The sequence below is a fragment of the Perkinsus marinus genome (assembly GCF_000006405.1).
Source record: "Perkinsus marinus ATCC 50983 genomic scaffold scf_1104296945236, whole genome shotgun sequence".
Lineage (NCBI taxonomy): Eukaryota > Perkinsozoa > Perkinsida > Perkinsidae > Perkinsus > Perkinsus marinus.
Window position 1 is genome coordinate 209000 of NW_003211193.1, and position 24905 is coordinate 233904.

Below are 24905 nucleotides of genomic sequence, written 5' to 3' on the forward strand. Positions count from 1 at the left end.
ATTGATGAAGGCGTTACCGAATATCTCGATCCCGAAGCCTACTGGGCGATACATCTTCCCGTTCCACGAGAATCCAGTTTTCGACACGCTAGATCGGATGCGTTCTACGCTCGAATCACAAATTTAGCCTTGGTCAACGTAAACTAGGGATCGAGAAGAGCCTGACGCATAGGCTCTTCTTGGTTCTTCTCATTCTCCCCTTCATTCGCTTTATTTAATTCGGTTCAGGCCCCGAGCTGAAAATCATGCAATGGCTTGAAAAAATTAGAACGATCCTGTGCAATTGGGTTATGCTGAATATGGCTCCTTGCGTATGGCTCGCTAGCGCTCGTTCTTCGAGCTAAGTGAACCTCGGAGAGGTGGTGTAATAATCGTCTCGTGTTGGTCTCTCAGCATTAGGTGTCTCAGGAAGGTAACTCAGTTTGGGTTATTCACTAAGTACTGTGGAATGTCCTTGACGAGTTAAATTGTAGTCCCAAACGTTAATATAGTCTTAATATAGTTCTGTTCACCACGGTACCTAATTCTTTCTCCAGTTGACTTGCATTTTCTTCTTCCCCATGAAGGTCGCTTTCACCATCGCTGCTTTGTCCGTGGCCGTCGCCGAGTATTGTCAGGATATTTGTGATGGTTATTCTCCCTGTGCTGACTCCAAGTATGGCTCCTACTGCAAGGGCAACGGTGTCTGCTTCGGCCTCTACCATAAGGATGATGGTTACTGCTTCCAGCCGACCGAACAAGACACCTGTGATGACTACACGTTGGAGCCGGTGGCTTGTCCCGAACCCACACCCACCTGTCAGGACGTCTGCAATGATATGTCTCAGTGCCGCGATTCCAAGTGGGGATCGTATTGCAAGACTTGGCAGAATCCGGCGGTTTGTTTCGGTATCATCAAGAAGGATGATGGTTCTCTTTGCTTTGCCCCCACTGATAGTGACTGCGAAGGTGAACCCTACTATTGTTAGCCTAGTTTAGGTATTCCTTAGCATCAACTATGTTGGTCGAATGTTCTTTTCTTAGTAGTCCTGTAATCAATCTAGATGAGTTCTCTAATCATTTTTTGTTGTGTTTCATACGAGCTGTGAATGGATTAATCAATCGAGTGGAGGAGATAATATACACCCAATTTCTCGAAAATTCTTAGTCTAGGGCGACTGTACTCAACTACTAAAGGTTATGCTGAACGGAAATGACAAGTTGTGTATTCTGCTGAAGGTAAGTATTTGTTACAATGCCGAATGCACAGAGATATAACATGTGACAGCAGATATCACCAATATGGCTCACTTGAATATGTACACATCCTGCGCTGCTAATTCGGACTCAAGATTCCGATATGAGTGTAGAGAAATGAGAACAGGTTTATGTCACTCAGTGTGCGTCAAAAGCCACTCAGAAGCTCGATTCATATCGACTGCTTTGATCTTAGTGCGGCAAAACCTCTGTTACCCAAGAATGGCGACTTGCTATTCACGATGCTGCGAGTGACCATGTGCATACTTTCCGATTATCCGAATACGATACAACATGGCGAAGTTGCTGGAGTTAGGATGTCAGGATATGACTAGAACCCGAATCCACCCCCTCTTCTCAGCTCCCCGTGGCTGGCAGCCACTGGCTGCGATCCACACCAGGTAAACAGAAGCCGACTAAAAGAGCCTTTTAGCATCAAGCTCAAGGTATGATGCGATTGCATTATGGTAACTCCTCCGCTGTGGCCGATCAGGCCGCACTGAAACTCGTCGGATCGTTTGGTGTTCTAGTCAGTATAAACCTTCTTCAAGTTAATGGCTGCCTTTAGGTTTTGACTGAGACCGCTTTGAGTCGGACGTAGGAATGGAAAAGTTTGTGGAAATCAGGTGTTGCTGGAGTAGACTCCGGCCTGATGACTTTGTAGGTCTCTGTTGGCAATCGAGACGGGCTACGACATGCGTCCCAGCGTCCGTAGCTCGACGCGCTGAGACCTAGAGGAAGTGGTGTAGCCTACACCATGTAGGTCCTCGTCAGCACTTTTCGTGCCTCAAGGAGTCACGGATGCGGCCGGGCAGTGGTAACTGGAGAAAAGCTGGACGATGCGTGAGTTGATGAGATTCCTGAGTCACTCCGGCTGAGTGACATTCGGTGCGATAACTTCCATAAGGTACACAACTGAAAGCCTCTATCTGGTTCAGAAAGGCCTCCGCCATATCTAGGCTCACATGGACATTGACAAAGCATTTGGGGTAAATCAGTCACAGACTCCCAGAAAATAACTCCCTCGTGATCAGGTCTCGGTCGTCAGGTCCGACCATGCCTGATCTCTTTACACGCTCCTGTTTACGGTATATAAGTCTTACTCTCCATTTGGTAACTCTTCTGCTTCAGGTTGGCATCGATCCCGTCACTGAAAAGGTTGAAGGACATTTCTAAGGTCGCACATGGCTGATTCTTCTGCCGGACTTTCTTCATGCTTTTGAGGAGAATGTTCCAAGTTTATCTGATCAGTTCTTGTTTGTCAGTGTCACTGATTCAGTGATGATGTATGAGGAGACTGCGATATTTTCAGCTACGATTCCGATTCATTCGAGATCAATAGGCAGTCAAATTACATTGATGCTTCTGTGGCTTTGCTTATTTCCGGCAGTGGATGGTCATGTCTAGCTGTTGATGTATCATTTCGTTCAGTTGAGGTTTCGTTAGAGACTAAGCTCAAGCAAGTGTACGAATTGGTATTGTATGAGGTGGCTCCACACATGAAGCAGTCTCGTCATCTCCTTTTTTTAAGTTTTTGTTCCAAATTGGTTGAACGACACATGTTAGGAAAATAGGCTCCTATTTGTTGACTCAGTTAGTGTGACCAAACATGATCTATGACCCCAGGACCCAAGATAAGGTCCTGAGAGGAATCGGGCTCCGGTTCCCTGTGTTGGGTCGCCTCCCACACTGTGGACCCTCAGTGTGGCGCTCTCATTTCCAATCAACTGTTCAGCCGATGACCAGATGTCGTTCCAAGTGATGTTACAAGTCTCGAGTAACGTCTTTCCCAACAGAGAATTTTCTCCGAGTGATATACCGCGCACGCAACAGAAAAATTGCGCAGATTTTCTGCCGCGCGCTGCTGTATAATATAGCCGTTTCGGCGGACGGAGATGTCGCATTTTCGTTCTAGGAAGCTCTTTGAGGAGATTGCCTTGCATGTGGTGTCTCAAGGAGGTAGTTCGACACAGGTGTTTCAACGGAAGCCACAGAGCACGCTTTAGACTTCACTAACACCAATTATGCTGATGTTCGTTCAGCCTGAGCAACAATCGTTTGCTTTGTTAGTTGACTCTAATTTTTGTCTTCTCCATGAAGGTCGTTTTCACCATCGCTGCTTTGTCTGTTGCCGTCGCCGAGTATTGTCAGGATATTTGTGATGGTTATTCTCCCTGTGCTGACTCCAAGTATGGCTCCTACTGCAAGGGGAATGGTGTCTGCTTCGGACTCTACCATAAGGATGATGGTTACTGCTTCCAGCCGACCGAACAAGACACCTGTGATGACTACACGTTGGAGCCGGTGGCTTGTCCCGAACCCACACCCACCTGTCAGGACGTCTGCAATGATATGTCTCAGTGCCGCGATTCCAAGTGGGGATCGTATTGCAAGACTTGGCAGAATCCGGCGGTTTGTTTCGGTATCATCAAGAAGGATGATGGTTCTCTTTGCTTTGCCCCCACTGATAGTGACTGCGAAGGTGAACCCTACTATTGTTAGCCTAGTTTAGGTATTCCTTAGCATCAACTATGTTGGTCGAATGTCCTTTTCTTAGTAGTCATGTAATCAATCTAGGTAAGTGGTAGATGAGTTCTCTAATCATGAGAATCTCGTTGTGTTTTATCCAAGATGTGAGTGGATTGGTCAATCAGCTCGAGGAGTGAATGGACTTACCCAGCTTTGTGAAGGTATCTACTCTCAATTAAGTGGACATTTGATAGTCGACAGCAGTAACTCGAACTTCGCACCGATATAATACACTTGAGTGAGTATATATCCTGGGCTGCTACTAAGTCGAACCCAAGATTACGATATGAGCGGAGAAATATGCTCAGCTTCCTGAATGCTGCATTCGTGTCATCTTCTCAGAATGTCGGTGACGTTTTATTGTCGGTGACTTTTGATTCAATAGTCACCGACAAGAAATCAAAGTCAGACTGAGAGCATCAACTGTGGATTTACATTATGCGAGATTCGAACTACGAATCATTTATGCATCATCTCGGGAACCGAATGATTCATTGATGTCCTCCATTTTCCGAGTTCAAGTTTTGGACAAGTGACTTTCCCGAGCTCAGATTAAAATAGCGCATCAAATTTCATTGAAAAAACCAGTTTCTTCTCAAGATAGGGAATTCAGTTTCCCATGTCCGAGTGACTTGAGTTTTCTATCCTGCTTGGAGCCATGGGGCTTCCAATCCAGAAGACACAATATGAAAGCTCGGAAGTTTGAAGTTTTAAAAATATCAAGAAAGTTATCAGAAAATAACCATCATGTGAAATAATCCGGCAAAATACAACGCAGCAAAATAAGGTAGCAGAATAGTGGCACTAGGTGAAAAGCAACTTCGAAGTTGTTACTCTCTATCTTTGATTGCTAAAGTGAATACGAGTCGTTGCTGAAATGTGAATATGACTAGCACTTTATAATGTAGGAGGTGGCATATACGCAGGAGCAAATTAGTGAAATTGTCAGGAATTTTAGCAATTGGTAAATCGACAATATTAGAAAAAAAGTGACTCGCTTCAAGTGAGTGGCGAATTGTGTTACACAGCTCCCAACCAACTCATTTGGTCCAACTGTCCAGCCTTCCGGAATGAGGGTGCGTGTCTGTTATACCGCTCACTCCGATAAGGTCTCCGCTTCGAGTGACATAGCGCGCACACCGAAGAGATATGGCATAGATCTTCCACCGCGCGCTGCTGTACAATATAACCGTTTCGGCAAACGAAAGTCACTCCAATGTTCATTGTAACGGCTGCCGTTGGATGTGACTCCGAGCCGTGTCCAACATGGATTCTAGCGTATGGCTCCCTAGCTATCGGGTCAATATTTGTGTGTTGTCCTTACTGGGAGTCCGACTCATCCGGGAAGCTCCATGCACAGGGTGCTTACAAGGCGGTACTCCAAGGAAGTACCTCAATCCAGGTGGTCCAGCTGAAGCGATAGAGCATTCCTGACACTTGAATTATACATATTCTGCTAACATTATTTTTGTCCAAGTGACATTCAGTTCCCCCTTTAGTTGACTCTAATTTTTGTCTTCTCCATGAAGGTCGCTTTCACCATCGCTGCTTTGTCCGTGGCCGTCGCCGAGTATTGTCAGGATATTTGTGATGGTTATTCTCCCTGTGCTGACTCCAAGTATGGCTCCTACTGCAAGGGCAACGGTGTCTGCTTCGGTCTCTACCATAAGGATGATGGTTACTGCTTCCAGCCGACCGAACAGGACACCTGTGATGACTACACGTTGGAGCCGGTGGCTTGTCCCGAGCCCACACACACCTGTCAGGACGTCTGCAATGATATGTCTCAGTGCCGCGATTCCAAGTGGGGATCGTATTGCAAGACTTGGCAGAATCCGGCGGTTTGTTTCGGTATCATCAAGAAGGATGATGGTTCTCTTTGCTTTGCCCCCACTGATAGTGACTGCGAAGGTGAACCCTACTATTGTTAGCCTAGTTTAGGTATTCCTTAGCATCAACTATGTTGGTCGAATGTTCTTTTGGGTAGTTGTGCAATCAATCTAGATGAGTGTTACAACCTCCATTATTCTGTTGTGTTATATATAATGAAAGAATTAGGGTTGCCCATCGGAGGGCGAAATAAGTACATCGTGAGACACTGAGTTGTTCGTATCCCTTCGTATAACTCGCACTGTTACTTATGTAACTTGTTATTGAGTTATTTTGATCACTATTGACTGACACAAACTTCGATAGTATTTTTCTCACCATGTACCATGTTGAGCAGGTAGTCAGGGAAAAGAAAAAGAGGCAAATCGTGTACGGAAGATTTGCCTGTACTTGAGCTAGTTCCATACATTGCGGGGCAGACGAGTTGGGGATGAATCATTCGACAAATTCTAACACAACACCTGGGTCTTACTCTATCAATGGTATGATGGGTCAATATACAGGGCAATTATCACGCATGATTGTAGATGTGGTGCGCTGATGCAATCAACTCGCCAGAAGCGATGGGTCATATATGGGCTTTCCGAGGAGAGCTGTTACTAATGTTGGCTGTTGGGGATTCTTCAAGGTTGGGTTGCACCATCGCCGTCTCAACGCGATTGATGTTGGTTTCGATGTCACATTCGAGCGTACGTTCTCGGTGGAGTGTCGGAACTTCGTGACGCTGAGAGTAAGCAAAATATGGCACTGAGAGCGATGATGAGCTCACCGGAATAAACACGTCCCGAGCATGTGGCAGTTTGACACGAAGCGTGGAACGTGCTGACCGCGTTGTAGATGCCCCAGGAGTGTTGTTCATGGTCTCTTGTTGCAATGGATGGACCTCCTGTTTGCCACTCCGGAATTGAAAGTCAGTCGGGACCTGCCGGAACCGAGCTGAATACTCTTAGGCTGACTAATTTATTACATTTAAAAAACTAAGAATAGAAGAGCAAGTCACTATGGGTTGTTCACACAACGTCAAGTGTGCGGCATTTTGTATCCGCAGAAGATATGCATTAGTGAAGAACGCCTTCACCTGGGGGCCAGACTTGGCGACTGCCAGATTATGCTTCAACCTACAGTGCCAGCGACTGCCAGAGGATTCACTTGGTCATTGACTCCCCAAATGAGCAACACAGGTCTCGGGTGCTCCCCTGCACGTGCGTATTCGGCCGTCATGTCGAAGAAAGGCACTCGATCCTGAACCGTCTCAAGTGAGGGTTCCGAGATAAGGCAACCTACCACTATTGCGAGGCTGCTTGAGATGCCGTCTCGCTTTACCAGGGTTTGCCAGACTACTCTTCTCCAATACATGTCCTGCCATTCGAGCTCAGCCTAAGCAGCATAACACATGCGTGTTCGAGGTAACCACTATGTGATCACTCAACCTACCTCTGTTAGAGGCTCGTCCCCTTCCGACAGGACGAATTTGTCACGAGCAAAGATGCATGAGCAAGCACAATGTTGAGCTAGTGGGATGATACACCAGGGACAGCTGTGAAGCAACCGATAACTCAGCGGTTTAACAGGGATGAACCCGGCCGGACTTAGGAGAACAAGTCGGTGGCATAGCTCGGGGTTTCTAGATAGGGAAGGAGTCAGTCTATTCTGTTCACCCTGTTGTGCTCACTTATCAACGAAGCTAATGGCCACCGCTCCTCCGAAGCTGAATCCGATCAGGCTTATGGTTAGTCCACAGTCAATAAGTTTTAAGTAATCCATGAGGAAATAGAGCTGGTCTACAAAGAAGTCCAAGTCGTAGGCAGCTCGCTGTTTGCAGCAGTATTTGCCCGCTCCTATACAGTGGGCCACAGGAGGAGCGTTGGAGAGCCCGTGCCCGTACATATCATACGTTAGAACCTGTAGAGGGATGGTTGGAAGGTTCCGGAAGCTCGACCCGACTTACCATGCGGCTTCTCGAGAGGACTTGAGCTAGATCAGAGAAGAGCATCTTCGACCCATTGAGGCCATGTAGACAAACCGCAAGCTCTTTCGTGTTATGCTCTCTGCCCAGCAGTTGATATGAGACGCAGCCGTACGGCCCTGAGGATTGACATTGTGCTCACGTAGCCTGACTGGTCCTCACCATCGACACTAGTCGTTTCGGGAAAGGGGCACTCTATGTCCCTAAAGGCTACCGGAACGCGCCTTTGTGAGTACAGCCTTGGGCCGTGGGTCGCCCTCTCTGGTTCGGGGGTAGTCGAGGAGTGCGACGAACCTCTAGTGTGGACTGCTGGTAAAGAGAGGTCTTCAGTACTCATACCAGAGTCGATCGCGCTTGGCATGTATGAGAGTACAAAGACTACCCGAGAGGCCGCTCAAGCATTCGTGGAGGAGGACGGTGAGTGGGCCGATTCAGAATGAACGCAATGACAAAAGTCAATGCTTAACAACACACGGATGGACAAAAGCGAGCTTTTGCCAGTATGGAACAACACATCCCATCACGCTGCTTCATGTCTACTGCTTGCACTTCGAGATTTTGCCCTGGGGAGCCTCGGTTGTCATCGTCAGGTCGACCACAGGGAAGGGCATGGCCTCAAAGGCCTCAGCGACCTGATCCAAACAGGCTTCCAGTTCGGCTGTGACACGGGATTCAATCTTGCCCTAGTTCCCATTTCAGCGTATAAATTCTGAACTCTCTTGAAGCCCTGAGAGGTGGCTATAGCAGCGGGCATCCATGAGCTGGTGCAGGAGTCCTCCTGAGTACACAAGTTACTCTCGATTACGTTGAGAAGTCTCTACGTCCTGACAGGCAGGGGGGTCTTCCTCAGCATCCGAATTGAAGATGTTACCACGAGCCTGGTATCTGAGAAATTGTCCGATTACGATAGGAAATGTCTGTCCGCAGTTTACTCTGGGTTCTCTCTGCACTCAGAAAGGGCATCAGAAACTCCGATGGCACCGAGGATGGTAGCGATGTCTAGCATTGTTACTAGGTTAGAAGAATGCGCGGTGAACTGCAGCGAGGCAAGGTCACAGAAGAATCAGGCCTGCAGAAGCAGGCCAACATCGATTTCGGGGGAAACCCTTGACTCGCAATACTCTTGACAAGAACTTGTTCTTTATGTTCCCACCAGCGCAATACTGGAACAATTTTGAAATCATGTGAGTAGTTGAAAAACATACTTCGTATCATGAACGACATGCCATTCATGCCGAACTCCGCCGTGTGCTTCTTCGACAGCCTCCTTAAGAGTTTCGCGTGGGTTCGAACCCCACTGCTGACATGTGTTACTACCTTGTGCGAGGGAACTCCATGAGGTCACACGCTAATATTGAAAGATCTACAACCCACGAGCCTGCCGTGTGCTTGAATAATTTCAATATCTAGTCAGTTTGGCCGAGTGGTCTAAGGCGTCAGACTCAAGTTCTGGTGGACAAATCCGCGGGGGTTCGAACCCCACTGCTGACATGTGTTACTACCTTGTGCGAGGAACTCCATGAGGCCACACGCTAATATTGGAAGATCTACAACCCACGAGTCTGCCGTGTGCTTGAAGAATTTCGATATCTAGTCAGTTTGGCCGAGTGGTCTAAGGCGCCAGACTCAAGTTCTGTTGGAGAAATCCGCGTGGGTTCGAACCCCACAGCTGACAAGGTAGTTTTACTACCTTGTGCGAGGAACTCCATGAGGCCACACGCTAATATTGGAAGATCTAAAACCCACGAGCCTGCCGTGTGCTTGAAGAATATCGATATCTCGTCAGTTTGGCCGAGTGGTCTAAGGCGCCAGACTCAAGTTCTGGTGGAGAAATCCGCGTGGGTTCGAACCCCACAGCTGACATGTGTTAATACCTTGTGCGAGGGAACTCCATGAGGTCACACGCTAATATTGGAAGATCTACAACCCACGAGCCTGCCGTGTGCTTGAAGAATATTGATATCTAGTCAGTTTGGCCGAGTGGTCTAAGGCGCCAGACTCAAGTTCTGGTGGAGAAATCCGCGTGGGTTCGAACCCCACAGCTGACATGTGTTACTACCTTGTGCGAGGGAACTCCATGAGGTCACACGGTAATATTGGAAGATCTACAACCCACGAGCCTGCCGTGTGCTTGAAGAATATCGATATCTAGTCAGTTTGGCCGAGTGGTCTAAGGCGCCAGACTCAAGTTCTGGTGGAGAAATCCGCGTGGGTTCGAACCCCACAGCTGACATGTGTTACTACCTTGTGCGAGGAACTCCATGAGGCCACACGCTAATATTGGAAGATCTACAACCCACGAGCCTGCCGTGTGCTTGAAAAATATCGATATCTCGTCAGTTTGGCCGAGTGGTCTAAGGCGCCAGACTCAAGTTCTGGTGGAGAAATCCGCGTGGGTTCGAACCCCACAGCTGACATGTGTTACTACCTTGTGCGAGGGAACTCGATGAGGTCACACGCTAATATTGGAAGATCTACAACCCACGAGCCTGCCGTGTGCTTGAAGAATATCGATATCTAGTCAGTTTGGCCGAGTGGTCTAAGGCGCCAGACTCAAGTTCTGGTGGAGAAATCCGCGTGGGTTCGAACCCCACAGCTGACATGTGTTACTACCTTGTGCGAGGGAACTCCATGAGGCCACCCGCTAATATTGGAAGATCTACAAACCACGAGCCTGCCGTCTGCTTGAAGAATATCGATAGCTAGTCAGTTTGGCCGAGTGGTCTAAGGCGCCAGACTCAAGTCCTCGTGGGTTACTAAACCCTGTGGATGATCTAAAAAGATGGAGTATATCAAAAACAACCCTTCTCAAGCAGCCCAAGTCACCCCTCCCACCGGCTTCATCGAATTGAGCCACCGCCATCCCTCCCTATCATACCGCTCCCCCTGAATTTAGTAAGACCCTGAACTTCAGGACGTTGTGTTCACTGATAGTGATTCAGAAGTCTACTTCGGGCCCTCCAGCGGCATTTGAAGCCAGTGCTCGCCTAAATCACAGTCAATATCGAACCACCGCCCCGGCCCCTCCTTATCTTATCCCCCACTGCATTGAAGTCAACAAGAGACTTTTGTCAATACAACAATATGAGGGCGTACGACTCGCCAACCTATGCAGCATAGATAGTAGTGAAGTACAGCACAGACTACGCTTTAATTCAATACCCAATATACCACCGACTCAAAGAATCCACCCTAAACCTCATGGACGTGCGAGATCACTGCTGTCCTCACTCCCCCAAAAAAGAGCCCATCAGGTTTATTACAAACACAGCAACCAGGTCGTTACGAAACAGTATCATTAAAAAGGCAGTTCACTAGCCTTTTAAGTACTCACAAACCACAAGCAATCATCGATGCGTATTACTCCTCATCTACAAGGAAATCAATACGGAACTTCGCGAGTGACCACAGAACTTACCAGCCGGCTTCTCAGGCTTAGCCGCCGCCATAAGAGTATTGATTTCATCATCAGACAACATTCGGAAGGCAACCTCCTTATCCTTATTCAAGGTCAAAACGCCGAACTCGACTGAAAGTGCATCGATCGCATCTCACATGAGCACCGGTCCACTCACGAGTCTCAGCGGTCGGCGTGGCGGTGTCCATGGACTTCACCAACACCTTTGCTACCAAGTCCAAACACTCCTACACCAACCAACACTGAGATGATAAAACGTCGAATGCGAAACTCACCTTAGTAGACATATCCTCATGCCAGTCAGTTTTGAGGATGCCCTGTGCCGTCTGGTTATTCACACCGATAGCCGTGGCCTTCCACCCACTCAAATTGCCCGAGGGGTCAGTGTGGTATCTGAACGAGCCTTCAAGTCGTAGGGAGCAACAACAACACTTACAATTGGAAACCGTAATGGTCGTCATAGCCAGCAAAGAGGAAGGATACGCCGAAGGGACGCAGACCGCCGAATTGCGTGTACCTGTGATGCAAGAAAGTGACGATTTCAACACCTGTGATTGGCAGTGTGGGAAAATATGCACATGGGCAACTAAGTGAGGAAATTCTGGGAAATTCGTGTTGGTTTCCGAAACACTTCTTCACGAGTTCGTATATAATCTCCCACAATTAGTGAGGAAACTCCTGAGCTGGAAAGCGAGCATATATTCCAACACTGGACTTACTGTTGTTTCACATCGCATATACTAGTCACCAACTTTTCCACTGGTACTGGTTCTTGATACGAATATCGATACCTACAAATACCTCTACTGCCAGCCGTACCACCACTTACACTACCTTTGAGCTGATAGTCGCAGTTGATTGATAAGGACATTGGCATCACTCGTAATACCAGCGACCGCACATACGACATGATCATCAATGGGGTAAATCTTCTCACTTGCTTTACCCGACTCTAGGAGTTTACTGCCACAAATCGACGATTCTCAACTGCCTTCAGACACTGTACGCACGCACATATTATTGGTCACGATCTATCTCGCTTCGCCAAAATTTTTACCATCGTCAGTTCGCTTCAAGAGATTCAATTTTACAACCGCTCTAATTCTTTCAGACTTTGATCGCGCAAGGTCAACCAACACCAACAACAACGGCAACAGCCTCCTACCTGATGGTCTTCTTCTCGCCGGCCAAGATCACACACTGCTTTCCGAGTACTCCTACTGTTGAGCCAGCATTGTTGATCGCCTCCATCGCATACTCCACCTAATCGATAATAAACCGTCATACTTCCGAGCACCCAAGTGCTACCTGATAGAGCCTTCCCTCTGGTGAAAAGGTAGTAGTGCGACTATCATATCGACGGGCCATGATGGCTTCAGAAATTGCCAAAACTACTGCGAGAAGGTACGTAACAAACCTTCATGGACGATGCAAACGCAATAAGAAATTTCCAACCACATCGAAACTACTCATCGTCATCGTCATCATACCCAAGACACTTGCCCACGGGCTGATAATTATTGTCGGAATAAATCAAAGTCAGACTGAGAGCATCAATTGTGGATTTACATTATGCGAGATTCGAACTGCGAATCATTTATGCATCATCTCGGGAACCGAATGATTCATTGATTTATTAAAGGCTCTAACCTTCGACGTTTATGAGACATCACCATCAGCGTGGACAGATACGCACATGGATGAATACATTTGTTGTTGACAGTCTGAAAATCCTGAGGAATTTCTCAGAGATTTTTCGCGGGGTTTCTATACCCTTCCTCTCGAGTTCGTAGTAAATGAGGAAACTCCTGAGAACAGCTGAGGGGAGCGAGCATACATCCCAACACCAACACTAACCGATATGCTCCAAACTGGCTCAGTCTTCAGATTCACACATGGACGATGCTACTGCCTTTCAACAGGAGTGGCTATAAATACTAACAATATGCGGTGAAATACTCAAGAGAAACTCTATGAGCCCCTGCGTATTCGCTCCAACCGTATACGCAGTTTCTCATAGGCGATATCATCAGCGGTAACAGGAACATCATAACCCGACGGATACCCTTGCAGACGAGGCGTAGCTGTCGCGTCCAAGCCGCACTCGTCCGACTTCACAGGTGTGTGCGTGGTGGTAGTCGAACTACTAGTAGATCTGCGGGGCGTGTCGTTGGGCAGAGAAGTGGTAGAATTCGATACTCGTTTTTTCAAATGTGAGGGTAGAGGCGGAGCGAAGCGTGATGCAGGCGGGGTTTCATCACCATCGAGATCTGACCAGAAATTTCATCACAATAGAATTCCACCAGTACCAAGGCATTACTCTGTTTCACAATCGACCTCCTATAGGTGATAGTCTCCGAGCCTTCCCTATTGCCATCTTCCGATAAGTCCGCAGCCACAAGCGATGGAGAGCCAGCAGAGTTATCTAACGACGACCCAACTGTCCATGCAAGACGACTCTCGTAACACTCACAAATCGAGGCCCGCACACGAGCTGACATGTCCGGTGGTCGCCTGCTGTCTACTGGCCGCAACCACAGAATCTGGGAATGCACCACCAGTGTATGACCGCTTTCCTCAGCTGAGCCAAGGAGTTATATAAATTTACCCTCGAATTCGGAAAGAAATGTACAGGATCCTGTAACGATTTCCCAAAATTTTCTCACAATTTCCATATTGTCACCAACACACGTACTAGACCTCACAAAAGGCCTTGTCACAGGACCATGCCCACCTTGTTCTCAACAGCTATTCTCTCGATAACATCAAACACCTCATATCGCTTGGGCTGATACACAGCCACGAGAGCTGACCAACAGCACGTTCATTATTTCTCATAGAGATAGCACTCCCATATTACCAACAAAGTTTTGGTCAATGCCACGTGTCCAGCTATCATGAAATGGCTTACAGAACTTCTCGCCAAACTTGAGGCCCAGTTGACGCCGAACCTCTACGAGCTGCTCACTACCCGGCAAGTCTAACAACACCTCAGCCGCGTATACAATAGTGCCAACTGCACAAACGAGGTCCGACGGGCACGCCTGAGACCAGCATACCTCCTCATAGACCCTCCCTTACTACCTTCGAGTCGTTCACCTCCGCCATGCGCTCATACAGGAGCCGACACTGCATGGCGAGATGATCATATGCTTTCATTTGCCTAGGAATCTGGCAACACCTACCAGCTAGTGTCTGCGCAGCTCCCTCTCTCTGAAGGCGATCGAGCGTAAATTTAACACTCCACCCTTGCCACGTACCTCCGGGAGTAAATCTCGAATTTGAAGTTCTAAAGTGGCCATCACTTTCCGCAGTTTCTCAACCTTCTCCACCAGTGCTTTCTCCAAGCCCTATAGAGAGACCACGAATAACACGACCAGCAGCCCAACGTGTTTTACCCGGAGGCGTGTCTCACAGCTCTGTGGGTTGTAGCGGGAGAAGAACGGCATATACAAATTTGAAAAAAAACACTACCACACCCTGAGCAGATAAAATGGAGTTTCACCCGTGACATGAAAACCACTAGTGAAAAATATATTTTACATTTGCCTTCGCGAAAAACACATATGAGCAGTGAATAACGCGTAAAGCACATGATGTTTTTTACGTATATTTGTCCGGTGTAGTTCGCCAAGAATTTTCAACTCACTTAATATCGCGTCCTTCCTATGAAGTTTTACACAACTTCACGTAAAACGGGTGAAGTTATAAAGCCAGCAGTTATCAAAATACGGCCACCACAACAACACCGATCAGCATAGCGGAAAAATGCAGTATGCTTCTATAATGGTACCACCCATCTACGACCACCAAAAATCCGTTAGAGGTGACAGCGGAGCGACGCACAGGTCACACTATGAATCCTTCAGTTTATTAAATCTCTGCAGGAGCTCGTCAAATTCAGCGTCCTCGTTCTCTCCTTCGCTTTTCTTGTCGGCAGACAACCGCCCCGGTCCACTCGTCACACGTGACGGGCCTAGTAAAAATCCTCTTCGACAATTCAAAATGAGTAAAAACACTGAATGTCTGTTTTGTAAGGTTACATTATGAGAATTTACACACGATTTCTGATAATGTTCAAAATCCAATGAGAATTCCCCCCAAAAGATTTTCAGAATTTTCATATTGTCACCGACACATGTAGTTGCCCATGTGCGTATTTTCCCCCTCCCCCACACTAACGTTGAGATCCAGAAAAACTATAATCGTCTAGCATTGCTCTTGAGACGAGATCATCGCAACCTACTTGGTTTCCTGTTGCTATTGACCGATGTCCGAGCCGGCCGAAACACATCATTCTCCTCCTCCTCGTCCTCGCCTGGTATTTTCTTACGGAGTGACGGAGGCAAAGGCGGCGCGAAAGGGGACGGGCTGGGAATGCTGGGCCGGGAACCTGGACCATGCGAGTGGACAGCACAACGACAAGTTATAGTATTACTCGTACGACGTGAAGCACCATGCGAGCTGGTCTCTGACGGGGCCTTACCTGGTGAGGCGTGCCCCGCGGGCTCGGAGTCTAAAAAGGGTTAGTGACATTTCATCATACGTATTTGCATCTTACGTGTTTTGCTAATGGAATCCTGCTCTTTTGCCAAGTCGTCAAATTCAATTTCGTCCAATTCTGGATTCGCCACAAAACCGCTAGTGTCCTTTTCCGGGCTCGAAGCCGACTCCGGTAAAACTGACAACTCCCATAGCTTCGCTCCGCCAATCGACCTGCGGCCTTACCAGTAGGTTCACTCGCACTAGGAGAGACCTGCTGTTGATTCTGCGTAATATTCGCGAGCGGGGTCGTTGATATCGGGGAGGGAGGCAAGACCGAGACATTCAACGTTCCAGGAGCCGCAGCTAACTTCTCCTCAATACTTGGCGGACGCTCCCATTCCACCTGAAAAAGGTTTCCAGGCAGCAACACATCTGGCTCACATCAAACTTGGTGGCTATCTCTTCTAATGCATCTAGCACCATATTCTCGCTCGGCGGTGCTATGGTCAGAAGGCCTAGAGAGAACAGACCATACCATAATTCCCTCACATCGTCTTCTCATATTACCCACAAGCTTTGGAGCTACATCTTGAGTGGAATTATCTATATGTTGTTGGCACCAAGTACGACCGTATTTCAAGTCGAACTGCCTCACACAGTTGGCCATCTCTGGAACCGTCAACCGCTTCTCCGCATAGATTAACGTGGCGACCGGACAGATAAGGTCGGGCGGGCATTCCTTTAAAACGCATCATAACAACACTCTCTAGTCTACTATCACCTTCGACTGATCGATGTATTGGATTCTCGTATAAAGCAGCTCACAGTGCGTTTCCAGGATATCATAGGCGCTCTCTAATTTCTGATTAGCGATCAACTGCTCAGCCTTAATCCGAGCCTTTTCCTCTCGCCCCTATAGAGCCACCACGATAGACTAAGGGGATTCACATCCAATCATACTACCTGTCGGAGCATCTCCGCTATCTCACGCTCTGCCACCCGCTGAGACTTTATCACTTTGTTCCGCTGTAGTGTGCACCGTTTGCCCGCCAGCTGAAAAAGACCAATCATCATAGGGCAGGAAAGGCGAGATGATTCCACCTGCAGGTTAGCCTTGCATGTGGAAGCTTTCCAGCGGTCGAAAATGCCCATGACGCTCTTCTTGAGAGAAGACATCGAACGAACGATCCACTGGAAAACTGCACAACTCGAAGATACCGCGAGGGTGATTCGAACCTGGGTCTCAGCGAGCCATTGTTTCGGTTCAGCTGAACCTATTCCAAGCTGGCTCGATGAGCATTGTAAGAAGGCGTCATACGAGCCTAGTAGTTAATGCATAGTAAGCTCTTGTGAGTGTAGTTCGACCAAATCAATTCGCACATTTCCACGACTGATCGATCCGTTAGAGAACTGCAAGAGAGCAAGATTTTCGATATCTGCACGTGTGACGAACTTGTTGGTCCGTCCGCCATGAGGGTCGGTATCAGGGTGAGTATCCATATTGAACACGACGCACACCAGATAGAAGAGGTACAGATAGTAGATCAGATAATAGGGAGCCGATGACCAGAGGGAGCGTATTACAACTCAGCGGATTACTCGATAGCTTGATTTCCCGTTGGAAACGCCTGACACAGCACCGGACACGACGACTAGAGTGTATGCACTAAACCGAGCAGTTACCGACGAGATGATCAGTATGCCAGTCTTCCCAATATTTGTCCGATGTTGTCGATCATATTTGGTATCCTCGTCTGTAGCGCTTCCTCCCCCGGATCCTCGAAATCTAACTCGGTAATGAACCTGAGACCAGAGAGATAAACTTGGAGGATTATTAACTTTTCCTTATGAAATATATGAACCAATACGTAGCGATTGTCAGTGAGAACCACGTTGTTGAGACTTACTCAAGTTGAGACACCATAGCTATAGTTAGGAATAATTCTTCCTTTAATGCTCGATCCTCTATTGTGATGCGTCTACTGTTCGTATATTTGTAGTACCTTCAGGACGCAATGTCTCATTACATTCATGAACTTATTCCCAATAGAGCTCCCAATACTGACCATCCGCTTATCAATGACATCGGAGTGCTCTTCCTCAAACTCCACTTTTCCAGAGAGCGCTGTAGTACAGTGAGAGTAGTCTTGAACAATTTTCGGAGACGACGGTCGCTAGTTGTCCGCGTCAATGCCAGTCTTGGTGCATCATTATCAAGTAAAGGGCTGTCAACTGCCATACCTGATTCGGAAACACAATCAGTAAAACAACTATATGACCTACATTTCAGCATCATGAGATAACATGCAGTCAACGCAACATATCATTGAATTGAGAATCATACAGTGATATTGTCTGTATGTTGTCTGTACATTGAACCACTAGATATCAAGTTGTTTGCGGCATCTTTCTCGGATCATATGGTGTAATCGACAATCATGTTTCCCCCGGCAGTGCGATGATTGCAATGATCATTCTTATGACAACTAGGATATTTCATACGGATGAATGAAATGACTTTTCCCATGCCTTGAATTCGTTTGTAGTCCGTTTCACTTAAATTTCCCGTGAGGGGGGCGGGGTAGTGGCTACAGCAGTTGCGTGTGCGTGCGCGCGCGCACGCGCGCGCGGGTTGCATGAGCCTGAGGGGCCGGCTTCAACATTAGTCATGTTGCGCTTCGAGCCTAGCAGTCCCAGGGACAGGTTGGCCGTCAGCTTTGCCTCGTTTTTCTCCATGTCTAAGAGGCAAATACCCATCACTGGGTTCCTCGCTAAACGCCCTCGAACTGGCGCCCCCGAGAATACAGAGCCGAAGCCTCAGGAAAGCCACGAAGATGCGAAATCTTCCTCTGATTCAGCGAGCGACGGTGAGGCCGGAAATGGTAACGAAGAGACTACCGCCCCTACTGCTTCTGTGCCACTCAACTCGATGGATCCTGAGTGCGACAAATCATCGGTCGGAGTTCCGGGACTCTCGCTGTTAAAGCGGGATGGCCCCACGCAGCCCAAATGCTGTTTCGACAAGGTCGGCGGGCGAGCTTTTGTTGCTGCATGGTACAAGAAGTTTCCCTGGATTGAGTACTCGGAAGCGACGAAGCGCGCCTACTGCTATCCCTGCCGCTTTTTCCGGAAGATCCCTTCCAGAACATGGTGTATCGATGGCTTCGCTCACTACAGGAAGTCAGAGCGCATTGCTGCGCATGGCGCCAGTGAAGAACACAAGGCTGCTATGGAAGCATGGTCACACTACCGAACCGAGCGTTCCACTGGAGAAACTGTTGCCACTCGGCTAGGTGAAGCTGCTCGGGCTACGGTTCTAGCCAACAGGCGCCGTATTCTCTACTGCCTCCAAGTTGTCCTTTTCTGTGCTATCCAGGGAATCGCCCTCCGTGGTCATAGCGAGGATCGGGCTGACCCTGATGACAAAACGAACTCCGGTAACTTCCTGGGGATCCTAAAGCTCGTCGCTTCTCATTCGCAGGCTCACCGGGAGCTGTTTGAGGGTCCTCGTAACAGCCGTTACTTGTCCCCCAAGGTCCAGAACGAACTCCTGCATCTCGGGTCTCAGTGGGTCAGAAAAAAAATCAGTGATTCCGTCAGTGATAGCAAGTATTTCGCACTGATATGTGATGAGTCCAGAGACAACAGTAAGACCGAACAGCTCTGTATAACAGTCCGGTATCTACGTCCAGTATCGAGTCCCAACTCGACTTCTTCTGCACCTCTGGAACTCGCTGAGAGCATTCTTATGACATCGGCCTGTGAAGCGCTCACCTCGGATTTCTTGACTGAGTTGATATACCGCGGATTGGTCGAGAACAATATCTCCGTCGCCAATTGTGTATCAACCTCGTTTGATGGCGCGGCGAGCTTCTCCGGTTCGAAGGCAGGCGTGCAAAAGCTCCTTCGAGACAGGTACGCCCCGCTTTCTATCCATGTTCATTGTCTAGCACATCGTGCTAACCTTGTTTTAACTTCTGTTTGTCGAGAAATACAGTCCATTCCGTTACTGTTCGATACCCTTCAAGAAGTATACATATTCATATCGAGCGCTGCTGTCCATCCGCAGTGGATGAATGTTCAACGCCGGATGTACCCTCATGAGCCTCCTCGCGAGTTGCGAGCGCTCAGCGAGACTCGATGGAATGCTCGCTACGAATCGGCCAACATCATGTGGCTACGTTTGAAGGGTATCTATGAATTGTTAGACTTAATCATCGATAACGATGTGCCAGATAGAAGGGCCAAGGCTGACGCGTTGAGTCAGAGGCTGGACGGGACATTCATCATCGGACTGTCGATGATGCGATGGGTCCTCCAGATCATGAGCGCCTTCACCATCGAGATGCAGAAGGTGGACTTTAACTTGTCAGATGCTATATCTCGTGCCGTTGATCTGGACAAACTTCTCCAGCGGCCGAAGGTGGGAGAGCCTGATGAGATATGGGAAGATGTTATCGTGGGTCCGGCGAAGGATATGTGCGAGGAGCTGGAGGTCGATTTCATCCCCCAGAGACCAATTCGACGCGTACGGGCTGATCATGGACCGAGGTGCGAGGCGGACTACCGCTCTATCTTCATCAAGGTCTGCGACGCTCTGCATCGGGAGATGCAGGATCGGTTTCTGGGTGAGGAGCGGCAAGCCTTGTATGACGGTCTTGACGCGCTGAATCCGGCGATGGGAGACAAGTTTCTACAAGCGTCACCTCTCATTCGCATGGCTCAACATTTCAAAATAATCTCGGACGAAAGTTGTGCTGTCTCCGGCTTGCTTGCCGAGGTGCGTACCTTACGTGACTCTCTGAATCGTGTCGACGGCAAGCCTGCCAGTTTGATGACTCTCCTACATTTCCTCAACCAACGGGAGCCCATTTTTCATAACGTGTTCCAGTTGGCGAGGGTTTGTGCAACCATACCAGTTTCCTCTGCTCAGTGTGAGCGCGGCTTTTCTGGTGTCCGTCGGGTAAAAAATTTCATGAGAAGTAATATGGCGCATGCCCGCTTGTCCGATCTAATTGTCTTGCACTTGAACCGTGAGCTGGCTTCACAAATCAACGAAGAGCAAGTCGTTGATAATTATCGTGACGCCGCGGAGAGGCGCGTAAAGTTGTAACCGCGTGCAAATATTTCGTATTGAAATAGTGGAACACTCGTTATAACCTGTGGCCAATATTTTCTGGAACCTTTTACCTATCACAATCATAATTTCAAGAACTCGTTGTCGTGTTGTGAGTAGAGTGCTCGAAGACGATTGGCAATTGTTCCTCAGAAGAAACAATTGTCATGGGAGAATCGTCCTGCCCCGGGATTCCAGATTCCTACCGTAGGAAGTCTTTCCCTCTTCTGCAGAGCGGCCCCCTTCATTTTTTACCCGCCCCCGAATGCCCCACCTCAACAAATTACCCTGGTTACGCCCATGTACCTGAAGGTAGTAAAAGGGGTATAAGGATGGGGAGAAGACTTACCGAGGTAAAACTTCCACCACGGACGTACAATAGTGAACTACCAGCATCTTGGACGGAAACGTCGAATACCGTGAAATAGTAACGCTGACATGATAAGAATAATGCTAAACGAATTGATGCGGATGGATTAACGCAAATACTATCAGCACATGACCATGTGAAACTAATACCGTAATACTACCATTAGAGATATTACCCTACATAATTACCATGAAGCGCGTTCTTCATAACCATACCAAAGCATCACCTTATCCACATTCATAAAAATGGGTTAATGAATAACTATCGGGCTCAACAAATAATGCCATCGTGGATCAATCGTATTGATTCAATAATACTACCTGGATTAGGAACTGGTGATGACGTTAGTTAGTGTCCATAAAAAACAACGACCACGAGACCAGATGTGATCAAACGTAGAGTGCGTTGATCTTGATGTATGTGACCGAATGCTTAGCAAATGCTAATGTTGCTGAACTGTCCTAGATTTCAGACTTCGACTCACATGGGGGGGCCAGCACGGCCGTAGGCCGTGCCAACAAGGCTCAGAAAACGCGGCCGTAGGCCGCGGATCACGTCACAGAATTTGCGTGCTGCGAAAATTGGGCGTGCGCGATTGCTGGTGTCAGCAGGCCCGGTCGTTGGTGACAGCTGGCCCGCATCGCCTAGTATTATACAATCTAATGTACCACTATTATTTGTTATCATTATTTCATTCTTTCAACCCTTCTTTCTTGACCATCACAAGGCTGCCGTCTGAGGAAGGCTGCCAAATGCGGCAAGAACAAAAACATCTACCACAACATAATTATCACGCGTACCCCCACCGCAATGACTCTCAACAGTATTATCACCAATAACACCACTACTAAAACCAGACCAGAGGGCGACCACTAATATAACGACAACCACGCACGGCGACTACAAACAACCAACAGCACCAACAACAACAACAAGAACGACGACACCCACCACCACTACAAGAAGAAACGACAACCTAATTACAGGTAGTACTACAACATCGACCGCAAGCGTGATTACTACCAACATTGCCTGAACAACGACCTCAACTACAATACTACAGTCACAATCAGCACCACAAGCACATCAATCCCCATTGCAACAAGAACCACGGCACCGAGTCGGTGCCACCGACTACCATCAGAAGAACAAACAACATCCCAAAACATAACGACTACTACAACTTCGACCTACTATTATTCCGCACTCTGGAGTCCACACTCCACTTCCAGAACGAACCAGTTGCAAAAATACTCAAATTGCAGGAAGTGCATGGCAACTTTGCCCTCCGTAGGAGCTACAGATCCCCCGGAGCGAAGCAACGGGATCTGCTAGTACTCATAATGCATGCCGACTCGGCATTGCCGAGTATCATTCTCAAGGATATCCGAAGCTTTTCATATCAATTTCATATCTTTGCATATTTTCCCGCCGTGGTTCAATCACAGTGCAATCACGAAAAATGACAATTTGCCATTTTTCGATGTTCATGAGAATCATCACTGCCATTCTTTTTTGCGAATATTCGGATATCAACGAAAAGGAGTATCTTGTCATGACATGACAGTCATGTCATGTGACACAAATCCGCGGATCAACCGATGTAGTTGCTGCACCCATGTCCATATCCATGGGTTCACACATCAATGTTCACTCGGCCACGCATAACATCGTGCCTCAAGACCTCATGAGCCACGCAACACAGAAAAAATGAAAAAGAAATGAATGCATGTTAATTCACGTCTCAGCTATCGAGGAGCCTTCACCCATCACAGTACCTGTCAAGAGCGAAGAGTGCCCTCGGAACTCAGAAGGAAGACACTGCCGACTGTCATGACAGTCCGCAGAGAAGAGGACTCCTCTTAGAGGAGGGAATCAGCGTTACTTTCTGCCCCAGCCTGCGCGTTAGGAGTATCGTTGACGCCGCGAAATAACTCTTCGCGAATGCGAAAATATCGTCCTAAGTAGAGCACAACATCAAGGTCGAGGTAGAAGATCCCCGTCTGAAGCAAACTGTGAGACCATGTTTCCGCGAACCGTTTGAGTTCCAGGCTAGTCTCGCAGTTGCCGCATGGGAACGCGAAAAACTAATGAATTTCTATTCCGAAGTGAGTTGCGTTGCATCTACGTAGTACGTAGTACGCACACTCCGCGAACCGAATGACTATCTACCACGGCAAGAAGCAGAGCACAGAGAAATAGACTCAATCAGTTCTCGTCGATTAGAGAAGGCCACTCAGGAGTCCATGGGCGTCACCGCCAGCCATAACGTTACAAGCACATAGTGATGCGCACCGGCAAGCTTTGGTTCTAATTACCGGCTGGTGCAACAGGTTTGCAGCAATAAAATCGTTCAGGACTTGCCTCAACTCGGGATGAAGTCTCAGATACTCCTCATGCTCGTCTCGCAGCTCTTCCTGCAAATAAACACATTATGGCCCAAGATGTTCTTCTGAGGCGTATTCCCACCTCTCTCTCACAAAACACCTGGCGTTGTTCGCAATTGAGACCTTCTAATGGCGATACCGCGTCTTCCGGGCCGACCATTAGAGGTAATTCGCCAACTTCACCTTAACCGAGCGCATCAATTTGGGTTGGCAAACACAACACCTCGAGAAGTGGAGAGAGACGAATGAATGATGTGTTACAACTCATCCGATAGAGAAGGATCCCCTACAATTGTGAGGGAAGGGTAACTATTAGAGAGCGAACGTATAATGTAATCCCATTCATCAAGTATTCTATGAGCTACCGTAGCTACAGCTACGAATATGAGAGTGAAACATGGAGGGATACCATTATGAACGATTCTGTTTCTGTTGATGTATAGCATTAGATCAGGAGCAAAGTTATAGATATACTCCCCCAGTAGAAGTTCGTATTTTGAGGCGCAATTTAAACACGTATATGCTAAGAATATGTGGAGAAAATTTTTCACCAATCTTCGACTTCTCACTAACTACGAAGAGTTAGGCCCTGTAACTTGGGGGTCATATCAGGTAAAGCATAAGTACATACCTTCCTGAGCCGCAAGATGATGCTCGTTGTGGTGTCTGTGCAGGAGTCGAAAAACCGGATATGCTAAGAATTTGTGGAGGGGTGTAGTCGTGCCCGATTGTGAGCAGCCATCAGTAAGTAGTTTCACCATGATAATGGCAAGCCCTATACTTCTATGAGAGTAACCTTTTTCTCAACTTTCAGAATCTCAAAGTTTCAGAGCTCGGTACTAAGAATAGTTATAGAGCCTATTGTTCTACTACGTCCTCCATTAGCGCTGTATTGACCACTCAATTCGCGGTCATCAAACTGATGTCTATTATTTACTCTTGCGCGGCAAACCCCAATAATCGCGACGCCCCGCGAGATCCATTGACCACCAAAACACTATTCGATCATATCGCCATCGAAACTTCTAGTAGGCGCTAGTTGACTGCTAGCTGACGGCAAGTGCTGTGCGCAGTGATCCTTACTGGTCCAAGCCAGGCAGTCGGAAAAAAGAGCGAGAAAAAATGCAGTGGACGATTGCACTACCGGCAAGATGAGCTCTTGCCCGGAGGTAAAAATTTGGCCGTCGGTTGACTTCAACTGAGCAGTGGAAATATACGTACGTCTGTGATCGTTGTTCAAGCAGCTTTTCCCAGGACGTGGTTTTCCTGTAAAAGTGGTGCCGTCGCGCCTTCCTTGGCAGCGAGGCGTGCGCTCCTGCGAGCACCGAGGTTTGCTGAAAAGGAAAACTTCAACAACCTTTGGCGATCAAAGGCAGTGTTGGAATAATGTTCGCTGTACTCAACTGAGCTCAGTAATTTTCTTACTAATCACAGGAGTCTCTGGAATTTACAGAATCCAATGAAAATTTCCTTAAATTTTCTCTGAAATTTCATCACCAACACATGTG

At 47.8% G+C, this 24905-nt stretch overlaps 10 protein-coding genes and 7 non-coding genes across 17 annotated transcripts in view; 11 read left to right on the forward strand and 6 right to left on the reverse strand.

Annotated features, from left to right (window-relative positions):
* Positions 1–560: 560 nt before the first annotated feature.
* Pmar_PMAR002329 (hypothetical protein) lies at positions 561–1034 on the forward strand (the record flags this gene model as incomplete). Its single annotated transcript, XM_002779886.1, has 2 exons — positions 561–948; positions 1027–1034. The coding sequence occupies 2 exons, from the start codon at positions 561–563 to the stop codon at positions 1032–1034; spliced, it is 396 nt and encodes a 131-aa protein (XP_002779932.1).
* A 2296-nt stretch (positions 1035–3330) lies between these two features.
* Pmar_PMAR002330 (hypothetical protein) lies at positions 3331–3738 on the forward strand (the record flags this gene model as incomplete). Its single annotated transcript, XM_002779887.1, has 1 exon — positions 3331–3738. The coding sequence occupies one exon, from the start codon at positions 3331–3333 to the stop codon at positions 3736–3738; it is 408 nt and encodes a 135-aa protein (XP_002779933.1).
* Positions 3739–5288: 1550 nt separating this feature from the next.
* On the forward strand, positions 5289–5696 carry Pmar_PMAR002331 (hypothetical protein; the record flags this gene model as incomplete). Its single annotated transcript, XM_002779888.1, has 1 exon — positions 5289–5696. The coding sequence occupies one exon, from the start codon at positions 5289–5291 to the stop codon at positions 5694–5696; it is 408 nt and encodes a 135-aa protein (XP_002779934.1).
* Positions 5697–6223: 527 nt separating this feature from the next.
* On the reverse strand, positions 6224–7982 carry Pmar_PMAR002332 (conserved hypothetical protein; the record flags this gene model as incomplete). Its single annotated transcript, XM_002779889.1, has 8 exons — positions 6224–6379; positions 6425–6577; positions 6778–6897; positions 6940–7032; positions 7090–7192; positions 7328–7557; positions 7604–7740; positions 7961–7982. The coding sequence occupies 8 exons, from the start codon at positions 7980–7982 to the stop codon at positions 6224–6226; spliced, it is 1014 nt and encodes a 337-aa protein (XP_002779935.1).
* Positions 7983–8157: 175 nt separating this feature from the next.
* Positions 8158–8627, reverse strand: Pmar_PMAR002333 (hypothetical protein; the record flags this gene model as incomplete). The annotated part of the gene is made up of 3 exons (XM_002779890.1): positions 8158–8253; positions 8443–8506; positions 8554–8627. 3 exons carry the CDS (start codon positions 8625–8627, stop codon positions 8158–8160), a joined length of 234 nt encoding a protein of 77 aa, XP_002779936.1.
* Positions 8628–9030: 403 nt separating this feature from the next.
* Positions 9031–9112, forward strand: Pmar_PMAR002334. Its single transcript has one exon. It is a non-coding gene; the product is annotated as a tRNA-Leu (tRNA).
* A 102-nt stretch (positions 9113–9214) lies between these two features.
* On the forward strand, positions 9215–9296 carry Pmar_PMAR002335. The gene has a single exon. It is a non-coding gene; the product is annotated as a tRNA-Leu (tRNA).
* Positions 9297–9402: 106 nt separating this feature from the next.
* On the forward strand, positions 9403–9484 carry Pmar_PMAR002336. Its single transcript has one exon. It is a non-coding gene; the product is annotated as a tRNA-Leu (tRNA).
* Positions 9485–9587: 103 nt separating this feature from the next.
* Pmar_PMAR002337 lies at positions 9588–9669 on the forward strand. The gene has a single exon. It is a non-coding gene; the product is annotated as a tRNA-Leu (tRNA).
* A 103-nt stretch (positions 9670–9772) lies between these two features.
* Positions 9773–9854, forward strand: Pmar_PMAR002338. Its single transcript has one exon. It is a non-coding gene; the product is annotated as a tRNA-Leu (tRNA).
* A 102-nt stretch (positions 9855–9956) lies between these two features.
* Positions 9957–10038, forward strand: Pmar_PMAR002339. Its single transcript has one exon. It is a non-coding gene; the product is annotated as a tRNA-Leu (tRNA).
* Positions 10039–10141: 103 nt separating this feature from the next.
* On the forward strand, positions 10142–10223 carry Pmar_PMAR002340. Its single transcript has one exon. It is a non-coding gene; the product is annotated as a tRNA-Leu (tRNA).
* A 684-nt stretch (positions 10224–10907) lies between these two features.
* On the reverse strand, positions 10908–12426 carry Pmar_PMAR002341 (proteasome subunit, putative). The gene is made up of 9 exons (XM_002779891.1): positions 12348–12426; positions 12205–12302; positions 11874–12002; positions 11759–11830; positions 11476–11556; positions 11315–11432; positions 11197–11266; positions 11040–11150; positions 10908–10992 (listed from the first exon to the last, which is right to left on the reverse strand). The coding sequence occupies exons 1-9, from the start codon at positions 12405–12407 to the stop codon at positions 10982–10984; spliced, it is 750 nt and encodes a 249-aa protein (XP_002779937.1). The 5' UTR covers positions 12408–12426; the 3' UTR covers positions 10908–10981.
* Positions 12427–12936: 510 nt separating this feature from the next.
* On the reverse strand, positions 12937–14488 carry Pmar_PMAR002342 (conserved hypothetical protein; the record flags this gene model as incomplete). Its single annotated transcript, XM_002779892.1, has 8 exons — positions 12937–13309; positions 13360–13464; positions 13513–13582; positions 13774–13847; positions 13900–14083; positions 14124–14252; positions 14300–14389; positions 14438–14488. The coding sequence occupies 8 exons, from the start codon at positions 14486–14488 to the stop codon at positions 13011–13013; spliced, it is 1002 nt and encodes a 333-aa protein (XP_002779938.1). The 3' UTR covers positions 12937–13010.
* Positions 14489–14893: 405 nt separating this feature from the next.
* Pmar_PMAR002343 (conserved hypothetical protein) lies at positions 14894–16700 on the reverse strand (the record flags this gene model as incomplete). The annotated part of the gene is made up of 10 exons (XM_002779893.1): positions 14894–15015; positions 15286–15432; positions 15478–15555; positions 15601–15720; positions 15768–15927; positions 15966–16039; positions 16092–16263; positions 16306–16437; positions 16488–16577; positions 16626–16700. The coding sequence occupies 10 exons, from the start codon at positions 16698–16700 to the stop codon at positions 14894–14896; spliced, it is 1170 nt and encodes a 389-aa protein (XP_002779939.1).
* A 1558-nt stretch (positions 16701–18258) lies between these two features.
* On the forward strand, positions 18259–20637 carry Pmar_PMAR002344 (52 kDa repressor of the inhibitor of the protein kinase, putative; the record flags this gene model as incomplete). Its single annotated transcript, XM_002779894.1, has 1 exon — positions 18259–20637. The coding sequence occupies one exon, from the start codon at positions 18259–18261 to the stop codon at positions 20635–20637; it is 2379 nt and encodes a 792-aa protein (XP_002779940.1).
* Positions 20638–24633: 3996 nt separating this feature from the next.
* The window catches only part of Pmar_PMAR002345 (conserved hypothetical protein), a gene marked incomplete at both ends in the record, with an annotated part of 4604 nt that continues 4332 nt past the window's right edge, over positions 24634–24905 (reverse strand). Inside the window, one exon of the mRNA XM_002779895.1 lies at positions 24634–24731. Coding sequence (XP_002779941.1) covers positions 24634–24731 — 98 coding nt within the window. The remainder of the gene's footprint in view (positions 24732–24905) is intronic.